Here is a 22,881-nt window from a genome sequence, read left to right on the forward strand (position 1 = left end):
GAAGTGCCTGGGACACTGTTCCCCTCCGCAGGGAATGGCCAAACCTTCACCCAGATCCACAATCAGTAGAGACCCAGCCAGCACTGCCATCCCTCCTGCAGCACAAGGACAACCACGGAGCCAGCAGAGCAACCAGGGACATCTGCTTGCTCTTCTCTGGCAAACACTGTTACCAAAGGAGATGGACCAGCTGCTGGAGCTGCACGGGGCAAAGCCAAGGGGAAGGTCTGCTCGGCCACAGCTCCTCAGGAGCAGCACATTGTACCTCAGTGAGGCAGCACTGCCGGCTATACCAAGGATCAGACCTCAGACACTCCTGGTGTCATGCTACTTCACTCCTTTTGTAGGTTACCAGGTGTTTTACTGTATCCCTGTACTGGCTGCCAGGTGGGGATCCCCACTGTGAGTGGATCTGCACTGGAGCATCGCTGTGTGCTCTGGAGCAATGGACCTGAGACCAACAGCAGGTCTGTACAGACCTCAGACACGGATTTGGAGAGGCTCTGGGGGTTGTGTTACCTGCTGTGTGCAAACACCGACCACTGAGATGAATCATGGATTTGCAGTCAGGGGAAAGACAGACGTGTGGACACAACAGCTGGTGGTCTCCATGAGGAATGTGAAGCACAGGTGGACACGTGTGGCTGACCCAGTTCACCTGGTCTTCTGCAGAGCAGAAGAACTGTCTAATAATGTCAACACCGGTGTCCTTACACCACCAATTTTGATAACCTGTTTTCTACTGCAGAGTCAATGTTTCAAATTGTTTACCAACCTGTAGATAAAATGAGATCAGTTTGGCCACAAGTCATTTGGGCTCCTTCATTTTGAGCAATATAAGCTCAAAAATATCATGTAATGACTCAAAGATAAAATGATAAGTCTCCTGGATTATGGCTTTATGACACACCTCCAGCTGCTGAGCTTCAAATGCCAGCCCAGACTTCAGTATCTTACCAGGCCCCAGAACTTAGTCATGAGTTAAGAGTTATGCCTGTGAATTTGCCTCATGTGGCCAGTGAATGGAACATTTAGGTATTTGAGTTAATCATTGAGGTGAGTTAGACAGAGGGAAAAATCCAGCTTCCTGGAACACAGCATTAGATGCACATGGAAAAGTATCTGTTTTGCAGTATTGTGAATTAAGGAACAAATAGAATGGTAATGACTAAAAATGAGTAAAAAAAAGAGGGAATTATTAGTGGGACATAAGAGTGATTGTAGAGGGAAGTCATCCAGTGGCACAATGGAACAGGTTGTCCAGATACTAAATGAACACGATAACACATTCTGTGATCAGCCAAGACCTTCAGCTGCCCCACTGCATTTATTAAATACTCTTTCAAATTCCAGCAGGTGATCCCAGTGCCTGAACACTGACCACCTGTGCTTTAGGAGCAAAACCAAGTCCTAAACCGGTATCTCCAGAGCTAGAACACTCTCATCCTCAGATGCCAGTCCAGCCGTAGTGGTCTGTCCTTCCCATCCGTGCCTGCGTGACGCAGGAGGCTCACAGCATGGTGACCAGTTTGAAGCTTCCTACCTCTGTGTTGGGGATGACATTGATAAAGGTTTTATAAAGGATTGCTCCTTTGGGCAGGCGGCAGATCACATCCCTGCTCTCGCTCTTGCGGGGCCGGGGCACATAGACCTCCTTGGTGTATCTCACAATCCCGTCCTCCAGGGCGTAGAGTGTGTTGTTACGGCCCATCCCCACCTGGGAGAGGATGAGGAGCGTTAGAAAAGAGGGGCTGGAGGCCCCCAGCTAAAGCAGATCTGATCGCTGGTCTGCCTCGTTTGATATCCCGGCTTCAACAGCATCTGTTGCTTTGTATTTTAAAATAAAAGAAAGCCACACAACTTGCTTCCAAGCAATCAGTGTGCAATGGTGCTCAGTACGAGGGAGGAGACACCCGTTTCACCCTGAAGGACAAGTGCCCAGTCAGGCCACAGAAGTGTTTTGGGATATCCATAACTTGCAGTCCTCCCCTGAGTCCCATGGACACAGGGGTGGCTCTGAGCAGGCTCTGTGACCAACAAATACCAGGTGATGAAACCCCGATGTCAGGACATATAGAACACAGGGATGAGCATTAAGAATGAGACTGAAAGAGAGGAGGCAGTGGGTGTGGGACTCTGGGTGGGCTGCTGTTCTCTGAGAACCAGGGAATAGAGAGAAAAGGCCTTACCTGAGCGCCGGGATGCCAGCGGATCAACCGCTGCGTAGCCAAAATGTTGCCTGCATGGACAAAGGCACCTGCAAGAGAGTGACAGAGTCAGACTCCAGAGAAGCAGCTCCCCAAAGCCCTGGCAGAACACAAGCTGTTCCAGGAATTACAAATCACAGCTTTCTGTGGGCATTTTCTTAGGAAAAATTACTTTAAACGCTAAAAGCATCTTAACAAATATGCTATTAGCAGGAAATAGGGGACAACTGATAGAGAGAGCATGGCAAAAAGTCAGATGTGAAAAGATTGCTTCTGGGGTACAAGGCATTTTCTGGTTGCTGAAGGCATTTGTTTTATTACCTTTACATCGATATGTTTCCATCAGCAAAGCTAATAATTACTGAGCACTCAGCTGCAAGAATCTGCACTTTGGCTTCTGCTAAGCCTCGTAATTCTCTCCTTTGTAAACAATGGAAATGCTCAGTTTTTCCATCCAGCGTGGGGGGAAAGTGCAGTGCAGTTATGAGGTGTCCCGCAGCGTTCCCTCCCTCCGGGTGCTCCAGAGAGGAAAAGGATAAACCAAAGTACATTTTCTGTAGGCAATTTTGGCTGGTGGCCGGCAGGGCTCCTGGGGTGGGAGGCTGATTCACCCCACCCTCCCACCAGCAACCCTTGATCACGAGGCTTCACTGATCCTCCCCTTTCCCTTCTCCTGGAAAATGCCCTGCCCACCTCCTCCTGAAACACTCAACAAGTGACAAGTACCAGGGGAGAAGCTGTGAAGAACCCAGTGAAATGCAAATAAGACCCAGCAGGTGCTCAGACCCACCTTCTACTTTTTTGAATCCGTAGCGTTTCCCAGGGCTGCGGCCACCCAAGTTTTTGGAGCTGCCCCCTGTTTTCTTAGAAGCCCATCTGACAGCAACCAGGCTTGTCTGGGGAGTGGTTAGAACTAGGTTTGGAGAAAGAACCACAACATCAGCTGAAAAACTATTACACATAATTTCATTTGACAGATGTAAAGGGTATCAGTTTAGACGGGCTTTAAAACAAAAGGCAAGTGAAAGCCCTTTGGGAAAAAAAAAGTGCTTCCAAGATAAATTAGACCACCATGGCCTAAGTCCCCTGCAAAGAGGACACATCTCAAGTGCTGCTGCTGCTGCTGCCCAGGGAGGAATAAAACTCTCAGCAACGATGTTTAAGGACACGCACAAATTCCTGTTTTATTCTTGTAAAACGCAGTACAGATGTCCCTTAATTGCTTATAGTCCTCTTACATTGCTTTGACAAAGGGCAAGTAGACCAGTTGTGATCTCTGCTTCAGTTTCCCCCTTGACCAAATGGCACTTACTCACATAGTTATATTCTGAAATCTTACAAATAAGCAGACTCCAATCCAGTACAATATATAGGCATATAATCAGCGATACAGCCAGGAGCAGTTTGAGTATCCGAAAGGAGTAGAAAGGTTGGACTTTATGATCTTGGAGGTCTTTTCCAACCTTAATGGTTCTGTGATTTTATGATTAATGACTTTAAGAAGGATTACAGAGCCCTGGGAGTGGCAGTAAGGGACTCTGAAGCACAGACCTAGGGGTGTTCAGCCTGGAGAAGGCTCCAGGGAGACTTTAGAGCCCCTTCCAGTGCCTAAAGGGGCTCCAGGACAGCTGGAGAGGGACTTTGGACAACGGATGGAGTGACAGGACAAGGGAGAATGGCTTCAAACTGACAGAGGGAAGGGTTAGGTTAAATACTGGGAATAAATTCTTCCCTGTGAGGGCGGTGAGGCCTCTGGTTGCCCAGAGAAGCTGTGGCTGCCCCATCCCTGGAAGTGTTGAAGGCCAGGTTGGATGGGGCTTGGAGCAACCTGGGCTACTGGAAGGTGTTCCTGCCCATGGCAGGGGGCTAGAACAAGATGATCTTTAAGGCCCCTTCCAACCGAAACCTGCCCATGATTCCATGTCGAGAAACAGGTAATTGCCCTACAAAACTCCACTAATTTCAGGAGACGACCCACTAAATAAACGAAAGCCTCCGGCACGTGACAAACTACAGGCAATCTGTCACGGACCGAACCACAGTCACACTTTCACTTACACAAACCCGCCCACTCCACCGCGGCTCCGCCTCAGCTCGCAGGGCGAAACGCGAAACCCCTGACCCCCCCGAGCTCCCCGGGGTGGGGGGGACGCAACATCCCGCGGAGCGACCTCCCGTGCTGGTGGTGAGGGGGGCGTGGGGGCGCAAGGCCCCACCCCCTCTCGAGCTCACCCTCCCGCTCCCCACTCCCCTCAGAGGGCGAAAACTCCCCTCACTTCACAAGAGCCTCCCAGCGCGCATCTTGTTCCTTCCTCTTCCCGCCCCGCGCTCGGGATGGCGGGTGCGCGCGCACGGTGCGGCGATTGCCGAACGCAGGCGCGCGACGCGCGCGTTCGGGCCAATCGCCGCCAAGCCGCGCGCGCCTCCGGCCAATTGCACGCCCAGTCGCGGAGCTTCCCCCCGCCCACTTCACGGCGGTCGCGGCGGGGTTTTTCTTGAGGGGAAGGGTCGCGATGGGGAGCCGCCGTCTGAGAGCGGCAGCGAGGAGGAGCTGCCCAGCTGTTCCCTGCTGGGACCCCACAAGCCGAATCCCCCGCGGCCCGTCTCCCGACCCCGAAGTTGTGGTGGTGAGCCAGCGGGGGGCAGAGGAGGCGGAGGAGAGGTGGTGGTGGAGGAGGTCGTCGCCTTGCGTGGCAGGGTCGCGGCGAGAGGGGGAGCGGGTTCCTGAGCCCTGGCTGGCAGCCGGAACGGCGGGCTTTGCGCTAGCGGTGACCTGGTGGCTCCGGGCGGCGAAGGGCCGTGGGGAGACCCGGCGCCGTCTGGAGGAGGTTGTTGGGGCGGTGAAAACAGCACATTCGGTGCTGAGGGACCTGCGCTGCCGGTCGGCCAAGACGAGCCCAGCAGCCCCCTGGTAAGCGGAGCAAGCACAGAAGCGTCCCCCCCTCCCAAGAAGCGACAGTATAGTCAGAGGGAAAGGGAGGCAGTCTGCCAGGCTGCATGGGAGAGGAGGAAAGAACGAGAAGCGAAGAGGAGGCTGCAGGAGGAGGAGAAAGAGAGGAAGAGAGCCCTTGCCGAGACGCTGAAAGCTCAGCGGCCGGGAGAGTGCCAGAAATACATAACAGTGGTGCTGGATCCAGGTAGTTGTCCTCACAGCCTGCACCTGCTTTGCACTGGCTGTTTGTCTCCTCTCTGTGGAGGCCTGACCCATGTGCCCATTTCAGCCCTCTTACAGGTAGAAGGTGGTGAGCAGATCCTTAGGGCTTTGGAGGCTGCCAATTATTCCTGTGTGGTTGAGAACCAGGCTGTTCCCTGCAGCATCACCTGGAGGAGAAAGACTGTGTCGTCTCAGGTGCGCAATTAAAATGTTGATGTTTTTGCCTTTTTTTCGTCTGTTGTTTGGACTCACTCATAATTCTATTTAGCAACACAAGTAAACACCCCCTAAACTCCCTGCTCTGAGTGGGAGTCTGAGTGAATTCTGAACAGACTGTTAGCCTGACTTTTTGTTTTCATATCTGAACAGATGGGAGATGAACGGACAGAAGAACTAAATGTCCTGGTTCTGCTTGGCTTGGGGGAGTTTTTGTCCATGGCTCAGAGTTACAAACAAGTGAGAGCGCTTATGACTTTTGTGCTCCTGTACATGCCTTGATGCAAAACTGGTGTTTTGTCGTCCCTCTTTGTGGCAGGAATGTTTCGGTGTGGGACAAAATCTTATGTGGGGGATGAATGCAGGCTTTCAGTAAAACAGAAATCTGGGGGTTTGAGCTATTAATGGATCAAAACCGCTGGGTTGTATAATGTAAAGTTCTGACAAACTTTCCTAATTAAAAATGTTCACACGTCCCTGAAGGGGTAACATTGCTCCATCAAGTGGGAATTATTTTTTATTTCTTTCTGCTGTAACTGTACACAGGGTCAAGTATTGCCTGCTTTCCCTGAAGAGCAAGTGTGAACAGACTCATCTGCAAAACCAGAACCAGAGCCATAGTTTGCTGTGCTTCCATGTGTACCTCAGAATGGTTTAACCCCTTTTTTTCCCATCTTTGCAGGAGGTTGACAGCTGCACAGAAGGGCAGAAGATGACCCTGCAGAGCTATGTAGCTCACGTGATGGAGAAGCTACCTGGGAAAATTCTGGCTCTGGCAGTAGTTGGAGTAGAAAATTATTTCAGGTCAAACTTCTTTCCCTCCAAACACTTCTGTGTTTTTCTCTGGCCTCGAAAAATGCCATAGGTGTTTATATTAACTCCTACTAGCAAAGACTGGAGTATGAGTGGTATTCCCACCCAGATCTGCTCCACTGTTTGTTATACAAAAACAGAAGCAAAGGCCTATCCAGCCTCTCACCCTGGTCTTACTTTTACTCCTTTTAGGTCCCTCAGAGTTCAGTCAAAACAGAGACTGCAACAGGCAGCAGCGCCTGGGAACCAAGAGGAACAGAGAAAAGGGAGAAAAAGGAAAATTAAGGATTCTGGCCTGGAGTTAACCAGAATGGACATGGAAGAAGTGAGTACCTTTTAAAACAGATATGCAGCCATCATCTGTTGTCTGCCAGTGTTTGAACATTTGACCTAGTCACACCATTTCTTGGGTGGGAGGATGCAGTTGGCAAAGCCCATCCGTAGTGCCCTGTGTGTAACAAGAGTGTGCCATGGAGGAGCTGTGGCAGCTCAGAGGACACTGAACTGATACTACCTGTCAGAGACAGACTGCCCCTGAATACTTCAGTGCCGTAAATTAACTGTTCCCAAAATGGGGAGAGAGCAGATGTTCTTGTTCTACAGCGAGATCTTTGTAACCCTTTTCTGTTTCAGACGAAAGTAGGGTTTGATGTGACAAGACTGATTGTCCCATTTGTTGTTTCCCATGGTGATACAGGCCCTGGTGGATCTGCAGCTATGCACACAAGTCCAGGTCAGCTTCTTTGACAGCTGTGAGGAGCTCGGGGAATATGCCACTATGTTCACAAAAGCTGTGGCTGAGGCACCATTCAAGTGAGTAAGCACAGGAGGTTTGGTCCTTCATTTGGAGAGGCTGCACTTTCAGTTGCTGGGAGGGAATAGAAGGTACAACACAGTGTATAATGGTTTTTAAAGGAGCAGGTGACACACAGCAGCTGCTAATGCAGCTCCCTCAACACAGAACTTGTTCTTGAAACTGATGTCCTGCCCTTGGAGAGGTGAGGACAGACCCTGATTTCACAGAACCACAGACTGGTTTGGGTTGGAAGGAACCTTACAGATCATGTAGTCTAACTGCCTGCCATGGGCAGGGACACTTCCCACTATACCAGGTTGCTCAGAGCTCCATCCAACCTGACCTTGAACACTTCCAGGGATGGGGCAGCCGTAGCTTCTCTGGGCTACTTGTTCCAGTGCCTCAACAACCTCAGGTTTCACCCTGGAGTCTTGACATCAAGTAAAGCTATTGTTCTCAGGCAGATTTTTGGAGTGAGAAGGGAATGCAAGTAGGGCTGGGCTCTTACAGCACCAGCTTTTCTTCTGCAGTGCATAACCAAGAGAGACATGCCTGAGAATGAACCACTTTGCTGTTTCTGTTAAGGAAGAATAGCAGTGTGTTACACAGTGATAGCTCAGAAAGCCATCTTGTGCAGTCTCACACAATCCTGGCATTCCTTTCACAGTCGCTGCTGGATTTTCCATGTCAGAGGAGACAAGATGTTAAAAATTACATGTAAAAGTGTTATGGTTGACAGCCAGAAGGTGAATTCTTGTTTACCACTTTTTCTGTGTGTTGGCTTGTGTCAGGATTGCTTTTTTTCCCATATCGATCTGGGTCTTAAAAGAAATTGGTAACGAATATAAAGCAAATAGGGTCAAATTGTCAACATTTCTTTTGATGCCAGCAGTGTCTCTAACAGCATGAGTGAGGGACTGCGTTCTGGCTCTGTGACTACAGGCACAGGGACAGTTTTTTCTTCATTGTCTTATTCCCTTCCTCATTCCTTGTTCTCCCTAGGCGAGAACGAGAGGATACGGGGTTCTCTTTCTACTTGGAGAAGCGTTGGTGTGGAGGGGTAAAGGTGGATCATTCTGGAAAGGGTCTCTTGAAAGTTTGGAACAGGCAGATACAGCAATTTAACCGGGTCAGCCCTGCGATGGCTGAGGCTATTGTGTCTGCCTACCCTTCTCCTCAGCTTCTGATCCAGGTGAGGATGCCTCAGGAATACCTGGCACCGTGCTCAGGTGGCCAGCTGATGTAAGGGGTGGAAGAAATCATTTAATCTGTATTACATTAGATACAGCGATTCTGTGTGAGCAGTCCACTAAGGTAGTGAAGGAACTGATTCCTTGGCATCCACTGCTTTGGATTACCAGAACAGACCACTGAGGGAGAAGCGTTGGTTCTTCTCTCCAAGCTCACGGATGGGACTGGGGAGGGACCAGGTGAAAACCGAGCGGACGTTGTGGAAGGGTAGAGCAGTCACAGGTGCATGGCTTTGACTGTTTTTTTTGAGCAATGGATGATAGTGTTGTTCTTTTGTGTTGCTTTTAGGCCTATGGAAAATGCTCCTCAGATCAGGAGCGTGAGAACATGCTAGCCAATATCCCAGTGCACCGTGGCGAGGGTGTGACAGCCACCTCCCGGCGGATCGGGCCGGAGCTGTCCCGACGCATCTACCTGCAGATGACTTCCCACAATCCTGACCTCCGTCTGGATCTCACTGGGTAGCTCCAGGGAATAAGGGTTTTACTCTTTGTCTGGTTGAAGGGTTCACTTTTGGATTTCACTGGGTAGCTCCAGGGAATAAGGGTTTTACTGTTTGACTGGTTGAACTGTTCGGTTTTCTTCTGTGAAGAAGTGCTTAGATAAGTCGTTGATCCTTGTTTAAAGACTTGAAGCACATTTAGACTTTATCATAGCAGGAAAAAAGTTGGACAAAGTTGCTGAATGGCTGCAGTTTATACAAGAAAGATGGTGAACACCTTCCCCAAGAGCATGAGTTGCACACAGTTCATAGCATATCAGCATTCTTTGTCTTTCTATAAAATAAATAATTTTGAATAATCTTTGCTTCTTAATGAGTTGTCTTGCATATAGACAGGTATGTCCTCTGTTGAAAGGAATGCTTCCTACTGCTCTCCTGAACTGCAAGGAGTTACCTTCTGTCTCCTCTTGGACAAATCCTGATGCTAAAGCAACACAGTGCTGCCCCCCCAGCACCTGCTGTAGTGAGGTGGAAGAACTTTACCTCACAAAACAGACTCTGTGTTCTGCTGTAGCAGATGGGAATGAGTAAGACTAATTTTGAGATATCAATTTAGACTGCCCTGATTCAGTCTCCAGACAGCTTAATCTAGAGAGGGTCTCAAAATCTGATTATATGCGTTGGAATTATGAGATCTAAACAGTTGGCAGAAAAAGCTTCCTTTTAATTAGATTGGGGAGCACGGCCTGTCCATGCAGCCATTAGCACTTGTGTGCACACAAGGACAGTTGAGGGCTTTTGTGACAGCAGCACTTACCGAGATGAGTGCTGAGAGAATTAAACTGCATCCGAGGTGTGGAAGTTAATCTTTGGAGCTGCGCTGCCTCCAGTGGAAAAACCTCACCTGCCATGCTCACTCCTGGCATCCAGCAGGAGACCTGGCCTGGCCAGCAGCACTGCTGACTTGAATCAATAAATTATATTAGCCCAGTATTTGCCAACCTATGCAGCACTTGCCTGGATGGCACAGCTGAGCCCGCCCGGCCACTGGCAGGAATTGCTGCAGGGAGGAAAATGTTGCTTTGGATGTTGTTTGTCGTTTTCCTGAACTTTTCTGGATAGGGAGCAAGGATCTTTTAAAGAACAGGATGAGTTACACACCAAAAGTGAAGCTTAAAGTCGTCTGAAGGAAGCTTTGGACCCATACACCCTGCTAAGGCAGAGGCAGCTCTTCCTGCCTTTATCTGACACTCATGCTGCCGCTCCATCCTGTGTGACACTCAGAGAACCACAGCCTTACCATCAGGTTACAAAAAGGTGAAGGTTTCGATGGTGACCTTGGTGTGAACTGCTATGGATGATTTCCTCACAGCACTGCTCTTGGCAGTGATTATCCCAGGTATGAGAAGAGAGAGTGACTCTGGGGACAAGTGTAGGGTGTCTCAGTGGAGTCAGTAGCACGGATACTCTCTGAAACCTAACTTCATTTTAGTACTCACAAAGCCCTTAAGGATATGACAAACTTGTGTTCCAATTTTTTAATAAGGAAAATTTAAAATTAGTTAATTTTAAATATTTTCTAGGGAAATTATAAATGATTAATAGGACTTTGCAGAGGAGAGTTTTCTTCTCCAGGTGCAAGCCACTAAACTTCCTGGCCTTCCCCCAGCCCCAAGGCTAATACCTTTCCTGCCAGCAGTGCTCCCACAGTGCCACCCAGTGCTGCCACCATGGATACAGCAGGCAGGAATCGTTCCCCTGTGTACTCTGAAATCATTTGTGGCTGTTCCTAAAGGACCTAATTAAAACTAAAACCGCGTTAACAACACAAACATCCAGTTCAGACAAATTGCTGTGAAAACTGTTGTATTGAAAATTATCAGCTCCTTTCAACAGCACATCAGCCTCTTCGCTCCAACATACGGATGCACAGCCATCCTACATGCCTGTAATTGGTCCTGGAGTGGGCCTTAGTGTGTTATTCCCATACAGCCATATCACCAATTTTAGCACAAACAGAAATGAGAGCAAGGAATGGATATGTATTAAAAACCTTCCACCTCCAGCTCAGAGCTACAGCTACCCAGGCAAGGTGAGGGCTGGTTTTTCCCACTCCTATAGACTGGCAGCTTCCTGTACCTCACAATCCTGGTGAACACCACTTGGAGGTGAGAAGTGGTAACAAGTTTAGGTTTAACGTGCGCAAAAAATGGGAGTTACAGGCCAACTGCAAAACATGCACAGCAAAGATGATCTGAACAATAACTCTGCTCTGTGGAGTGGACCAGCAAACCAACGCTGACTGGTTCAAAGCAGTTTCATCAGAACACAATTCCATAGGAATTCTGGCTGCGTAGATGGTGGAAGGAGATGCTGACGAAGCAAATGCCCGTCCAGGACAATCACTGCTGTGAGTTGTGCTGTAGCATGTTTTGCAGGGTCTTGTGGTTCTGCAGGGCAGCCACCACGTCCTCGTAGAGGGTGTTCACGCTGACGCACAGGGGCTGACGCTGCAGCTCTGTCAGCTTACAGGCGGCCAGAGCACACAGGATGCAGAACAGCACGAAGAGCAGGACCCTCAGCACCGACCGTGACCACGAGGGCTTGTGCCGGGGGGGCTGAGGGGGACGGGAGCTGGAGGCAGGCTCTGTAATGAGAACATGGACAGGACAGAACGTGAGGAATTCATCTAATATCTTTAACAGTCTGCGTTCAGAAACAAACTGCTCAGGCAAGATACTTCAGCCTCTGCTGCAGTTGGCTTTTGTCATGAATTTTCATTACTTAGCTCTGATAAACAGGTAGATGTGCAGGATTTAACTGTTTTTATCATGAAAAGTTTCAGATTTAGTTTCATGGGCAGCAGTGAAGAGGGTGTAAAGCACCTCTGTGTTGCACAAGATCTGGTTTTGCACGTGTAGTTCAGTACACTTGAAATAAGTGGAGGGAAGTTCTCATTGGGAACAGCTGGAGAACTTCTTGAATCTTGTAGCTCCACAGTTCATGAGAGCACAGGCAAAGAGGAAAAGGGCACAGCAGCAAGAGTCTATCAGAACTCCTACAGGTTCCCCCTGCCCACTCCCAACGTCCCCAGTACCTGGGCAGCATGAAAGCAATTCTGGCAGCATCAAAGTCTGATTAAGATGGAATCTGATGCAATCCCACCCAAAACTGATACCACTTACTTCGGGTCTGCACCGTTTCTTTTTTAGTTTTCTTCTCCATCTCCTGTTTTGCAGCTTTCTGAGCGTCATATTCCCGCCTTCTGCGTTCCTTCTCCTCTGCCTTCTCTCGCTTCCGCAGTTCCCTCTCTTGAGCCTCCTTTGCTCGCTGTTCTGCTTCACGCTTCTTCTCCATTTCTGGGGATTAACAGGACGTTTTTCCCTTTTATCTAAAGGGTTGTCATTGCCATCTTCCTTATTACCTGCTTATCTGATCCCGATTGGAATGAAGAAACCAATTAAATAACTATCCTCTTATTTTATCATTTTATTTAGTATTACAAACCTTGCATTTTTCTCCCTCAGAATTAGACTTCCCTTAAAGTAAATCCCATGCTTTTCTTTCATATTTTTGTAGGTAACCTATACCACTTTCCATCTAGAAATCTAAATATTATTCAGGCAAGAAATCACATAGTTACCCCCTGCTATGTTTCTCCCTCCTGCCCTTCTACCCTTCTACTCCCTAAATCTTGAGGATTTGGATGGCTACAAGTACTTGTTAGATGGCAATTTGCTAGATGGATTCCAGTGTGTTTGGGTGTGTAAGAGAGACCAAGAGCAGTCCTCAGCAGACAGCACGTGGGGTCTCTTTATGCCTACCTCGCTCTGCTTGGAGTTTCCGTTGCCGTTGTCGATCCTGCTCGGACTGGATCGCTTTCATGTGCTGCAGTACCTTCAAGGTCCAAGAAAACAACCTGAGGGCTGTGCAGGGGGCTCGTGGCACAGTCAGTTCAGAACAGAACAGCTGGATTGTGGCTGAGGACAGTCAGCTGGGGCTGACACCCAACCCTGACCTACCCCTACAGGCACAACTCTGAGGAGAAAGAGCTCGGACCTTCCTATGTGAGTCTTTGCCATTAAGAAACAGATCTTCCCATTAAAAACAAACGTGGCAAACTGGTGCTCACTGATACAGGGGATCACAGAACATTTCTATTTATGTGAGTCTATAGTTTGCCAGAACTTCTCCAGAGATTTTTGTACAATAAGCCTAGGCATGGATTATTATGTCTGATTATGCCTCTACTTTCTTGGCAAGCAGAATTTAATCCTCTCTTAACTCCACTAGTGGAGGAGAATCCCCCTCAGCCAGGCATTTGCTCTCCACAGGCACAGCAGCAGTGGAGTCAGTGCAGTGAACCTGCACCTCACTGCCTGAAGAAACTTCAGACTGCTGCAGCAGCTGCCCAGCTTGCTAAGCAAAAAGAGGAAGAAACACCACTGACAAAGCCATGAAAGTAAAAAAAAAAAAAAAAAGATAATAAAAGCAGATTCCTTACCTTGACAGCAGCCTGCTTACACTGCTTCTCATCCAGACAGTCTCCTGCCACTTTAGCCAGGACAGGATCCAGGGGATTGTCCTTCAGATCCAGCCACTTCAGGTTCTGCAAAAAGGCACAACAAAGGGGAGGCTGTAAGAGCACAGCAGTCTTGCAATTATTTAAGAGATCCAAAACAGAAGCAAAGGACTGCTTAGTTTTCAGATGAATGAAACAGGTACAGAAGACGAGCAGAGACGCTTTCAATAGACTGAGAGAATTTTCACCGAGCTGCGGTGCAGAGCCAGCTGAATTTTGGAATGGGTAGTCAGCAGGATGGATGCTTTACCAGAGAAATCAACTTGAGCAGGATCACAAGACCCTGGGCTGCATCCCAAAGCTTTACGTAACTGCCCAGCAAACAGTTTTACCTTGAGCTGTGCAAAGCTGACTGGCAGGGTGACTAAACGGTTGTTGAGAAGGTCCAGGTGCTGCAGATTGACCAGGCGGCCAAAGTCCAAGGGCAGCTGTTGAAGCCGGTTTTTACTCAAATCCAGTTTCACCAGATGCATCAAACTGCAGAAGTCTGACTGAAACCCAAACAAACCCAGAGAAAGCTGGTCAGCACCTCTATGGAGGAACCTCTGCGGCGAGTACGTGGACACAACCTGCACCTCCCATCAGTCTCAAATTCCTAACTACCTACAGGACTGTGATGGAGGAAAACCACTGTCCTCAGAAGATGGAGGTGGGACACATATGACAGATTGACAAGGTGATGTATGGCAATCTGACAGGAACAAACCAGAGCCTCCACTGCTGATGGAACGGGTCTGTATTCACCTGGGGATGCTCTGGCAAGAAGATACTGCAATCTTCACTCAGTGCAACCCTTTCCTCTCTTCTGCCTCAGCCAAACCCACCACCAGCACTGACCCATCACTGACAACGGAGTCATTCAGCCACCCCAGGATGGGGGAAGAAGCACCACTTCCAAACCTCCTGGAGAGCCTCTGAAGAAGCACTAGTTATCTTTTCCAAATATTTCCCAGCAGACTCATCCCCACGAAGGCTCTCTAGCACCTTACCGGCAAGGAAATGAGGTTGTTACAGGACAAATCCAAGATAGTAGCTTTTGGAAGAGCAGCCTGAAAGAGAAATAAAGCGCTAAATGAACACGGAGGTTCACCCGAGCCCCTCTGACACCCACTAGTTCTGCCTCGGCCTCTGCGGTTTCTCCCGCATCAGTCTGTCCATCCCCCGCGGCTGCTCCGAGGTCGCGTCATCTCCGGATCGGTTTCTGGGTCCAAAGGCGGTTTTTATCCCAGGATAAGCACTGAACAGCGGCTGCCGGGCCGGCGGGACAGGGAACCCCCTTCCCCGTCCCTTTAAATACCCGCAGGCCAGGTCACAACCCCCGCAACACATCTGTCTCCCCCGCGCCTCCCCTTCCCCGGGGACCGCGCCCGCCCCCATCCCCGCCGGGCCGGGGACTCACCAGCTCCCGGACCGGCACCTCGTTCAGGTCGCAGAGGCTCAGGTCCAGCTCGTTCCCGTCCAGCTTGTCCTTTAGGCTCAGCCCCTTCCCGCCGCCCCGCGACATGGCTCCGGGGGGCAGCCGCCAAAGGGGATGCGGGGGGGAACGGGGGTGCGGCACGGCTCGGTTCGGCCCGGCACGGCTCAGCCCAGCCAGCCCAGCCCGTCCCGTCCCGGCGTGGCACGGCCCGGCCCCGCCACCCACTTCCGCGGCCACGTCCGCGCGGGCCCCGCCAGCCCCCGCCCGCGGGCCGAGCGCGCCCGCTGCCGGCCCGGAGCGGGGCCGCACCGCCCGCACGGCACCGCCGCTGCCGGGGAGTGTGGGGTGCTGACGATCTCCTTAAAGTCGGGGTGTTCTTTGATGTCTGCTCTCCGTGCGCTTTCAAGCCCGATCAGCAAGAAAGGGGATTTAATCGGCGTGACAGCAGAAAACAGGCTCTGAGGGGTGTCCAGGTGTTCGGAAGACAAACTACTCGTCGGTAGAATTGCCTTGTTAAGGTTTGGGGCAGTGATCTCAGACCTAGGGGGAGGTCAACAAAGCTTGGGAAGAAGGATGTGCCGCTGATAGTGGGCACAAAGAATGCAGAATTTATGGGCCACAAGGACGTTTGGCAGAACCCCCAAGATAAGGAAGAAACTAATAAAGCCAACTCAACAACTGCACTGAATCAGCTCCAACTGGGTAAAAGGTAATTCTGGCAGGGGGAAATTGTGACCACTGACTCACAGCCACGGACTCAAGAGACCCACCACCCCAAAAGACAAGAAAGACTGAGCATACAGACTAATTAGCATGGGAAGTGAGAGACAGAATACAAGAACTAGGTAACTTGTAGCCAATGTACATTAATGCCTTTGTTTGCTAAAACATATAAAAAGTGAAAACTTTTGAGAGCTGCGTTGGGGCACCCCTCCCACCATCCCACTGGCCCCAGGCCCCTGGCCAGGCTGGCAGGAGTTTGCATCTGGACACGTGAAATGGCTCTGCGAAGGAAAGGAGAACTCCCAGCCCAACCCCATGGGTGGGTGAGATTCACATCCGGTCACATCACCGCATCAAACACCACCTCATGGAAAACCAACCAGGTTAACAGCCAATAATCTCAGTGACAACCCAGAAACCCAGTGATCAGTACCTTGTTTTACAACAGCTGATACAGCTGCTTCAATCTCTCCACAGTCTCCCTAATGCGAGGGGTGAATTCTCTCTTGGTTGGACTGTTACCCACAATGTCTCTTCAGAGGGGGAACACTCAATGGATGTTCCTGCTTTTGCTTCATTGCCACAGGAGCAGAGCACTGTCCTGACCTGCTGTGGAGAAAGTCAGTGAAAGAGAAAGGAACCTGGAGCAGAGCCAAATTAGTGCTACCTGGTAATGGGATTACAGTGAGGACTGACCTTGAATTCCCTGATCCCTGTGTGATTCATGGCATACAGGACCTTGCAAAGATGTTTCACTACTGCAGCACATCTACCCCGTGGATGCATTAGTTAGTTTTTAAGCTGGCAGTAAGTCTTTTCCAACACCCAGAAACCAGCATTAGCTCAGCACAGAGGGAACTGTGACCACAGGGGTCTCTAAGCAAAGGCACCCCAAACCAGCACACAAGGATTTGCCTCATAGAAAGTACAATAAAATCTGCCTGACTTTAAGGCGCTCTCATCTAGGAGATTATAGAAGTTTCTCGAAGCGTGGTGTTGTTCCTCCAAAGGTGACCAGAGGAAAGGAGCCCACATCTGAGAAGGGCGAGGTCTAGTCATCCAAGAGCATCTCCCATCCCTCAGCTTTTCACAACAATGTTTGGAGACAAGGAAGGGCCAGAGAAGACCTGCCCCAGGGAACAGTGGGGAAACCTCTCATTGCCAGATCTCTGAGGAAGGCAGGTGATTGCTGAGCCCTGTGTTACCCTGAGGCAACAAAGGACTCACATGAAGTGTTGTGCAGTTCCCATCTGTGGCTGGGGGGCACCCCACACAGTTCTGCTACAGAGGGCAAAACCAAAGGGGCTTTGGGGGGACCTGAGCAAGACCCTCTGCATCTCTGGGAGAAGTTCTTGTCTGTGCAGTGCTGCAGGGACTGAAATCTGGGTTTGTACAAATCCAAGGAGCTTTTGGCTCTTAGCAAAGACAAGCAGGAGTGTAGATGGGTTACAAAACCTACCTGCTTATTTGTGATTAACTTGAAGGCAGATTTTTAAATCTCCATTAGAAAGCAATGATACCTTCTGCAATGGTGTATGAAGTGGTACTACTTCAGGTGGCCTTTGCTTTGACAATTTTTAACAAACATAGCCAAATGTCAAGGTCGCCTTAACTTCTGCATAATTCTTGATTTAATTCTTTCTTTAACCAAGATTCACCCTGTGAGCTAATGATTGTTACATGGGAAGATCAAGCCAAAAGTCAGCTTTATCTTTATTTATTAAAGGTGAGGTGTTTGCATCCCAAACATTTTTTTTTTCCCCCAGTGGTTATACAACACTGAGCCCTCAGATGCTCCATCAGCACAGACAAAGATAATTGCTCTGTCCTGTGCTGAAGCAGTGAAAGGACGACTTCTGGCCAGGAATGTCACACAGCCCTACATCACCTGTGGGAATCCAGAAACTCACCTTGCTGCTGATTGCAGTGGGACTGACTTGAAGAGGTACCTGTGCATGTAGACTAGAAAGATTTCGAACATCCACAAGATAAACCATAACAAAGGGTACATCTGTACTCTCTGCTAGAGGAAGGCTGCAAGAACATCAGCAAGGAGAATGGAGCAGGAACTGCTCAGGGAAGTGGGATGTCAATCTAATCCTGATCTAGCAATCCTTACCCCCCTGGGGGCCTAAGCTGGCCATGCCGGCCTGGGGATGGAGATCATTCCCAGACCCTTTGTGGATCCTTGTGTCCCCTCTGCAGATCTATGAGGCCCCTCTGCAGCCACGGCCGATTTTTCACATTTCAAGGACAAAAATCTCCCTTTCCCTACCAAAGAAAACACTGTCACTGCTGCCACTGAACAAACTCCTTGCAAACAAGATGCACATTGGGGAAAATCCTTCCTGTTTCTAAAATCAGAGGTCTGGTGACAGTTGGTATTTCACTCTGTTGTGAACACATTTATGGCTTTGGTGTCTGAGATTCACTGTTCTGAGGCCAATATTGATGCCCTTGTTCATCAGCACCGTTATGCTTGGCATGGTACAGACACCGTGTCCAGGCACACTAATTCCAGCTTCCACCCAGGCAGAGCTGCAAAACACCTACAGAAGCAGCCCATGTCTCAGGCCAGCACTGACAGCACAGTTTGGTTAATGCCCATGTGGTATTCAAAAGACACAGAGCATTTTTGGGCTCAGAGGTATACTCCAGCCCTTTCATTAGGATTAATTAGCTTTTGGCCATTGCTGCAGGCCGTGGCCAGACAGGCTGTCAGTCGTTTCACGTGGGGAAGGATGATGTGTCACCTGCTCAGCATCAGTGCTGCTGCAGAACTCAGCACCACCGTGCTCCTCACCTGGTGCCTGCCCGCACCTCTGCTCTTGGTGAGGGGCCTCATCCCTGGAGAGCTCTGCAGTTCCCAGCTGGTCTCTCCTCCTCCCATGGGAGGGCGCACGAGCCACGGAGGGCCTGAAGCTGTTAGTGGGGTGGTAACTGATAACTCCTTGAGTGGATAGTGCTGGAGGTCAATTGGTGTCTCTGGGGCTCAGGCACCAGGGGATACAGGTGAAGAAAAGTGATGTTGGTTGTCTCGCACCGAAGTCCACCTCCGCTCATTCGGGTGGAGGGGCTCATTCGGGGTGGTTGGAGTCAGGCAGAAACAGACTGATGGGGCAAGCTGGGAAGAAGAATGGAGTGGGAATGTACAGGGGAGGAGGTGCGGTGCAGGGCTTGGGCAGTGGACTGGCCGAGGACGGGGCAGATGCCCGCGGGACCCTGCGCTGCCAGCCGTGTGCGGGGGCTCCCTCTGAGCCCCCATCCCCGCACTCCGGTGGCGCTTCGCGCTGGCTCGTCGTCCCACCGGCACTCTCTCTGGCGCCGCGCAGGTCCCGGCCCGCTGCCCATTAATTGGGCGGCGCGGGCGCCGGGGCGGGGCAACGCGCGCCCCCGCGCTCCGAGCTTGGGACGGGACGGGTCGGGCCCCGTCGGTTGTCCCGGTCCTGCCGCCGCTGGAGGAATGGCCGCGGCCCGGCTGGCAGCGCTGCCCCGGCATGGGCTGCGGGTCCTGCGCCGGGCGGGCGGGAGGCGGACCCCCCCGGGAAGGTAAGGGATGGGCTGGGAACCGGAGAGGGAGTGCGGGGAACGGGGTGTGGGCCTATAGGGATGTGGGTGCTGTAGGGAACGGGGGTTGTGGATGAGAAGGAAGGGGGGTTATAGAGGGTGAGGGCGGTGGGGGCTGGAGCGATGGGGGACTGTGGGGCGTAGAGGCTGCAGACCGTGTGTGATGGGGACAGGGGCTATAGGGCAGCTGCCGGTTGATGTGGGTGTCCAGCCAGGCGAGTTGCCGCATGCGGGAAGGGCAGGTTCATCTCGGTGTGTGTCACTGTGCCTTGGCTCCCCTAAAGCCCCTCCAAAGTGGGAGACGACAGGCTGCACCCCCTGGGTCTGCCCCCACAGCCTGGGAGGGGACCAGGGGAAATGAGGAGCCCTGCGCAGTTAATGCAGGGATGTTCAGCCCAGGGCTGAACTTTCTTTGTGCAGCAGCTCCATCCTGATTTCAGTAACATCAAACATATCAAATGGCTTCTTCACCCTCCTTGGGCACTCTGACTTGCAGGCAGTGTCCCTGTCCCCCTGTGGTCCTGCAGAACCCCAGGTGGGCAGGGTGGTGGGGGACACAGCAGGTCCAGGGCACCAAGGAGCTCTGGGGGGGGTCAGCCCAGTTCTTTATTTTATTTTCCTTCAATGCTGCCTCTTGGAGCAAGTTTGTGTGAAAGAACAGTGATGGGAAGGCAACTGGCTTTGGGAAGGGCTCTGAAGGATTAGCTGATATTCAGAGCCTAATACTCACTGGGAGGAATGACTTCCAGTGAGCAATTCCCCAGGAACCATGGGGGTTCCTTGTTTTTCCACAGACAGGGTGTTTCTTTTCAGCTGGTTTGACATTAGGAGTGAGGTGGCTGAAGCCACCTCATCGTGGATGCTCCAAGCTTCCTTCTCAAAATCTTAGGAAATTGGATCAGAAGGGAAGCATGACAGAGAGTTCACTACAGTTCACTCCAGCCCAGAAGTGAAACTGTAGGACAGGAACACAAAGCCCTTGGAGAAAAAGATGACAAATTTAGACAGTAAAGTCTTTCTAGTAACATTATAAAAAAAAATAAATTATTAAATTCTGCTCCTAGGCGTATTTATCCTTTTGAAAGGAAGAGTGCTGAGGGCAGAGAAACACAGTAAAAAACATAAGTAGAAAGTCTAGAAAGTTGCTGCAGGAGGAGTCTGAAAACCCTGGGAACTTGGTCCTTCCTCAAACCAAAACAAAAAAAAAAAAGAGAACCTAGTTAACTCTTTAGTCAACAGAGCAAAGAAGAGGGGAGGTCAGAGCTGGGCCAACTTTCACCACCCTTTTATTGCAGTCATATGACACAGAAGACACAAAGGCTCTTGCTTTGTGGGGAGAAGCTCCTGGTAGATGTCCATGAGCAAAGGAACTGGCAGGAGAGTTCATGGACCTTTCTGAGTGTGAACTCTGTAATGAGGACAGTTCCTAAGCCCTGGGAGGGCAGAGGGACTGGTCAGGTTGATGTCCTTCACACTGTACAGGTGATACCTCTGCCTTGTGTTCCTGTCTCATCCCCTTTGATAATTTCTGTAGAGACTGATGAAGAGTTAAAGGTGAAAACAGAGCTGGTTATCTTATATCAACAACTCTATACTGTTTATTGGGGCTGTTCAGAGACAAATACAAATAGCTCCTAGGATTAGTCCAGAGTGCTTGCTTCGTTCTGATCCTTCTGTCAGGCAGGAGAGCTCTCTGGGATTGCTGGGACTTGGCTGCTCTCCTGCCTTTTGCGTGGAACAGGAGGGGGATGCATTTTTCCCGGGTCTCTGATGTCTCTCTGTTCAGTTGTGCTGCTGAACTTCAGGGTCATGGAATTTTGCAGGAACAGCCTGGAGATGAGACTGGCTCGTTTGCAGGCACTGCAGGCTGTCTTGCTGCTGAAACGTGTTGCTAACAGAAGACATGTGCTCTCTAAAAGTCGTGTCTTACAGTCTGTGCTGACACCCAAGAGCAAGTAGAGTTTTATTTGCTCTCCTCCAGCTGAGTCAGGGAAATGAGTGCTGCTGTAATATTGGACCATTGGTCTTGTTTTATCTCCAGCAGCACCAGATGCTTTGTAGGAAGAGGTGAAGGGTGAATTACTTGTTTTCTGTAACAAAGATGAACACAAAGATTATTTCTGAATCCTTTGGATCCTTTCTTTGTAGAGATCTCTTGATACATTATTTCAGATCAGATATATACACTTCTGCAGGCTGTAGACAGGAGGGAGACCAACCCCACGTGATTTCCAGCAGGATGCTGCTGATTATGAACATATCTTGTATCTGCCTCATTCCTTCCATTCCTGACCCCCAGTGCTTCCAACAGCCTGCTGTGTTTTGTCTCATGCCTTTCACTTCTGCCACTGCCAGCTGAGAAATGATGCAGAAATGTTGAAGCACATGCGAACATCAGACCAGAATTTGGGGAGCTCAGACTCAATGGCAGTTGTGAATTTTGCTTTAATGGATTTGAAGAAGCGATGTGAATTATTGCTTTGAGAGGAGTCTGTGACTCTGGGTTATGAGCATGAGATATCTTAGCCGCTAATTTCAGTGCTGCTGATGCTTTCATCTGAAAATGTGAATGCTTGAGACCTCTGAGAGCAAGCTGGGCATGTGTTCACACATGTGGGGGAAAACAGCAGTGTTTTCACGGTGTTTTGGAGCACGGGGATTTATAATGACATCTTTTACTGTTCTTTGATGCTCTTCCATCCCCCTATTCGGGAGTAGGGAGGAAGCCAAGCCATGAAGCCTGGACCTTTTTCATTTAGTTCTGCCTTTGTGCCTTCTTGCATTTAGTGTAAAAGTCTGGTTCTGCAAAGTCAGTGAAACCCTTTGTCTCTTCAGGCCTGGAAAAATACTGGGATAGTAATCCCAGAAAGCCTGATCTATGTAATGTTTTGCCAAGACATAACAGTGTAAGATATTACCCTGTTCATTGGCAATGAAGTGCTGTGCAAGTACCTCTTGGAAGGTTGACTGCGGAGAGCAGGAGGCTTTCAGCTGGACACTTTTGATTTTGATTAAATTTTCTCAACCCGAATTTTCTAATAATATTTCCTCCCCTCTCTCATCTCTTTTCGTGATGGTATTTTGTTGTTCAGCTTTTTAATCGTGCGGTAGAAGAGAATGCGTTGCACCAGTTTTTTTTACCAGCTGGTTCCTTGGGTGGTGTCCCCCAGTTCATGAAAGGCTTGTGTTTTCTTGCTCCCACTTCAGGCCAGTGCTGAGCATTCTTGGCTCCCCGTGACCCCTGGACAGTGCTCTGGGAAGTGCTCTTGCGCAACCAGGTCAGGAGCTGCTCCCCGCCTGCTCCGGCCCTGCCCAGAAACGTCCCTGTGCCTCAGCTGGCAGAGGACAGCAGGGGATTTAGGAACAGGCTCTGCCGAAACTGGAAACAACTTGGCTTGAGGGAGATGTGAGTGTGATTGTCTCCAGTAAATGTTTTAGCAAACAACCTGAGGGTTCCTTGTCCACCTGCTTCTCTGAGACCACCCTGTGACAGGGGACAGGGGCTTCTCGCTGTTTCAACCAACAAGTGTCAGTGGCTGCTGTGGCTTTTACTGCTTTCCCAGGAGCATATGTCCTCTTGGGCTTAGGGAGAGCTTTTTCAGCCTTTATTTTATAGAACCTGTATTTATAGAGGCTTTTCTTCTGCAGAGCTTTCTTTTAATCTCCTAGTTTATCTATGTGCCTTGCCCAAGAGCTTTCAAACAATAGATGGT

At 50.0% G+C, this 22,881-nt stretch overlaps 4 protein-coding genes across 4 annotated transcripts in view; 2 read left to right on the forward strand and 2 right to left on the reverse strand.

The window, feature by feature from the left end:
* Positions 1-1,291: 1,291 nt before the first annotated feature.
* On the reverse strand, positions 1,292-3,184 carry MRPL27 (mitochondrial ribosomal protein L27). The gene is made up of 3 exons (XM_025895148.1): positions 2,998-3,184; positions 2,190-2,257; positions 1,292-1,717 (listed from the first exon to the last, which is right to left on the reverse strand). The coding sequence occupies exons 1-3, from the start codon at positions 3,167-3,169 to the stop codon at positions 1,511-1,513; spliced, it is 447 nt and encodes a 148-aa protein (XP_025750933.1). The 5' UTR covers positions 3,170-3,184; the 3' UTR covers positions 1,292-1,510.
* A 943-nt stretch (positions 3,185-4,127) lies between these two features.
* Positions 4,128-9,235, forward strand: EME1 (essential meiotic structure-specific endonuclease 1). Its single transcript, XM_018073363.3, is given in 11 exon segments — positions 4,128-4,141; positions 4,464-4,805; positions 4,807-4,862; positions 4,865-5,344; positions 5,429-5,556; positions 5,731-5,817; positions 6,260-6,381; positions 6,583-6,715; positions 7,088-7,203; positions 8,189-8,378; positions 8,726-9,235. Coding segments are annotated over 11 exon segments (1,845 nt in total). The 3' UTR covers positions 8,903-9,235.
* Positions 9,236-10,728: 1,493 nt separating this feature from the next.
* Positions 10,729-15,120, reverse strand: LRRC59 (leucine rich repeat containing 59). Its single transcript, XM_018073396.2, has 7 exons — positions 14,861-15,120; positions 14,451-14,510; positions 13,794-13,952; positions 13,384-13,488; positions 12,704-12,776; positions 12,065-12,238; positions 10,729-11,526 (listed from the first exon to the last, which is right to left on the reverse strand). Exons 1-7 carry the CDS (start codon positions 14,963-14,965, stop codon positions 11,282-11,284), a joined length of 921 nt encoding a protein of 306 aa, XP_017928885.1. The 5' UTR covers positions 14,966-15,120; the 3' UTR covers positions 10,729-11,281.
* A 3,371-nt stretch (positions 15,121-18,491) lies between these two features.
* Positions 18,492-22,881, forward strand: part of ACSF2 (acyl-CoA synthetase family member 2) — a 36,894-nt gene continuing 32,504 nt past the window's right edge. Inside the window, exon 1 of the mRNA XM_008926952.3 lies at positions 18,492-18,613. The gene's annotated coding sequence lies outside the window, so the exon portion shown is untranslated. The remainder of the gene's footprint in view (positions 18,614-22,881) is intronic.

Source organism: Manacus vitellinus, unplaced genomic scaffold (genome assembly GCF_001715985.3).
Source record: "Manacus vitellinus isolate BGI_N305 unplaced genomic scaffold, ASM171598v3 scaffold_24_pilon, whole genome shotgun sequence".
Classification (NCBI taxonomy): Eukaryota; Metazoa; Chordata; class Aves; order Passeriformes; family Pipridae; genus Manacus; species Manacus vitellinus.